Source organism: Penaeus monodon, chromosome 32, assembly GCF_015228065.2.
Source record: "Penaeus monodon isolate SGIC_2016 chromosome 32, NSTDA_Pmon_1, whole genome shotgun sequence".
NCBI classification, from domain to species: domain Eukaryota; kingdom Metazoa; phylum Arthropoda; class Malacostraca; order Decapoda; family Penaeidae; genus Penaeus; species Penaeus monodon.
Window position 1 is genome coordinate 20,682,922 of NC_051417.1, and position 538 is coordinate 20,683,459.

The 538-nt window shown below is 37.0% G+C and overlaps 1 protein-coding gene across 1 annotated transcript in view; it reads left to right on the plus strand.

Annotated features, from left to right (window-relative positions):
• The window catches only part of LOC119593592 (A disintegrin and metalloproteinase with thrombospondin motifs adt-1-like), a 60,261-nt gene that overhangs the window by 56,163 nt on the left and 3,560 nt on the right, over nt 1-538 (plus strand). Inside the window, exon 20 of the mRNA XM_037942546.1 lies at nt 98-203. Coding sequence (XP_037798474.1) covers nt 98-203 — 106 coding nt within the window. The remainder of the gene's footprint in view (nt 1-97; nt 204-538) is intronic.

Consider the following 538-nt stretch of genomic DNA (forward strand, 5'->3'; position numbering starts at 1 on the left):
AAATCAAAATGAGAACCTGAGCGTACTGAACCTTTTGAACATGACCAGAAAACCTCAGTGGACGTTAAATAATACTTTTTTTTCTCTCGCGTAACAGCTGTGTGTCTTCAGCTAAAGGAATTCAGCTTGTGAGTCGCGACTGCAGAAGCCACAGGTGCACAGGTATCAACAGGAACATTCAGATTTGCAACCCGTCTAATGCGGTAAGTGTATTTTGTGAATTTTGTTGTGTTGCAGAATGTAATGAAAAACGTGTGAATCTTTTGATGTTTTATGTTTTTTTTTTTTTCGTAAATTCGGTAAAATTTAGCATTGTGCATTTTGTATATTGTTCGAATCTTCTGAATTATGTGTTGCATTGTAAGTGTTGTGTCAATTTCTCACGTTGTGTTATCAGAAAATAAATAGAAAGCCGGAAGCACCACCACTTGAAAATTCCTCTTATTAGATACTCCATTTCCAAGAGCAAGTAACAGTATCACTTAAATGCTCCTAGTCTCAGTCACAATGCCTTCTTGGCACTTCCTACCAATATTCC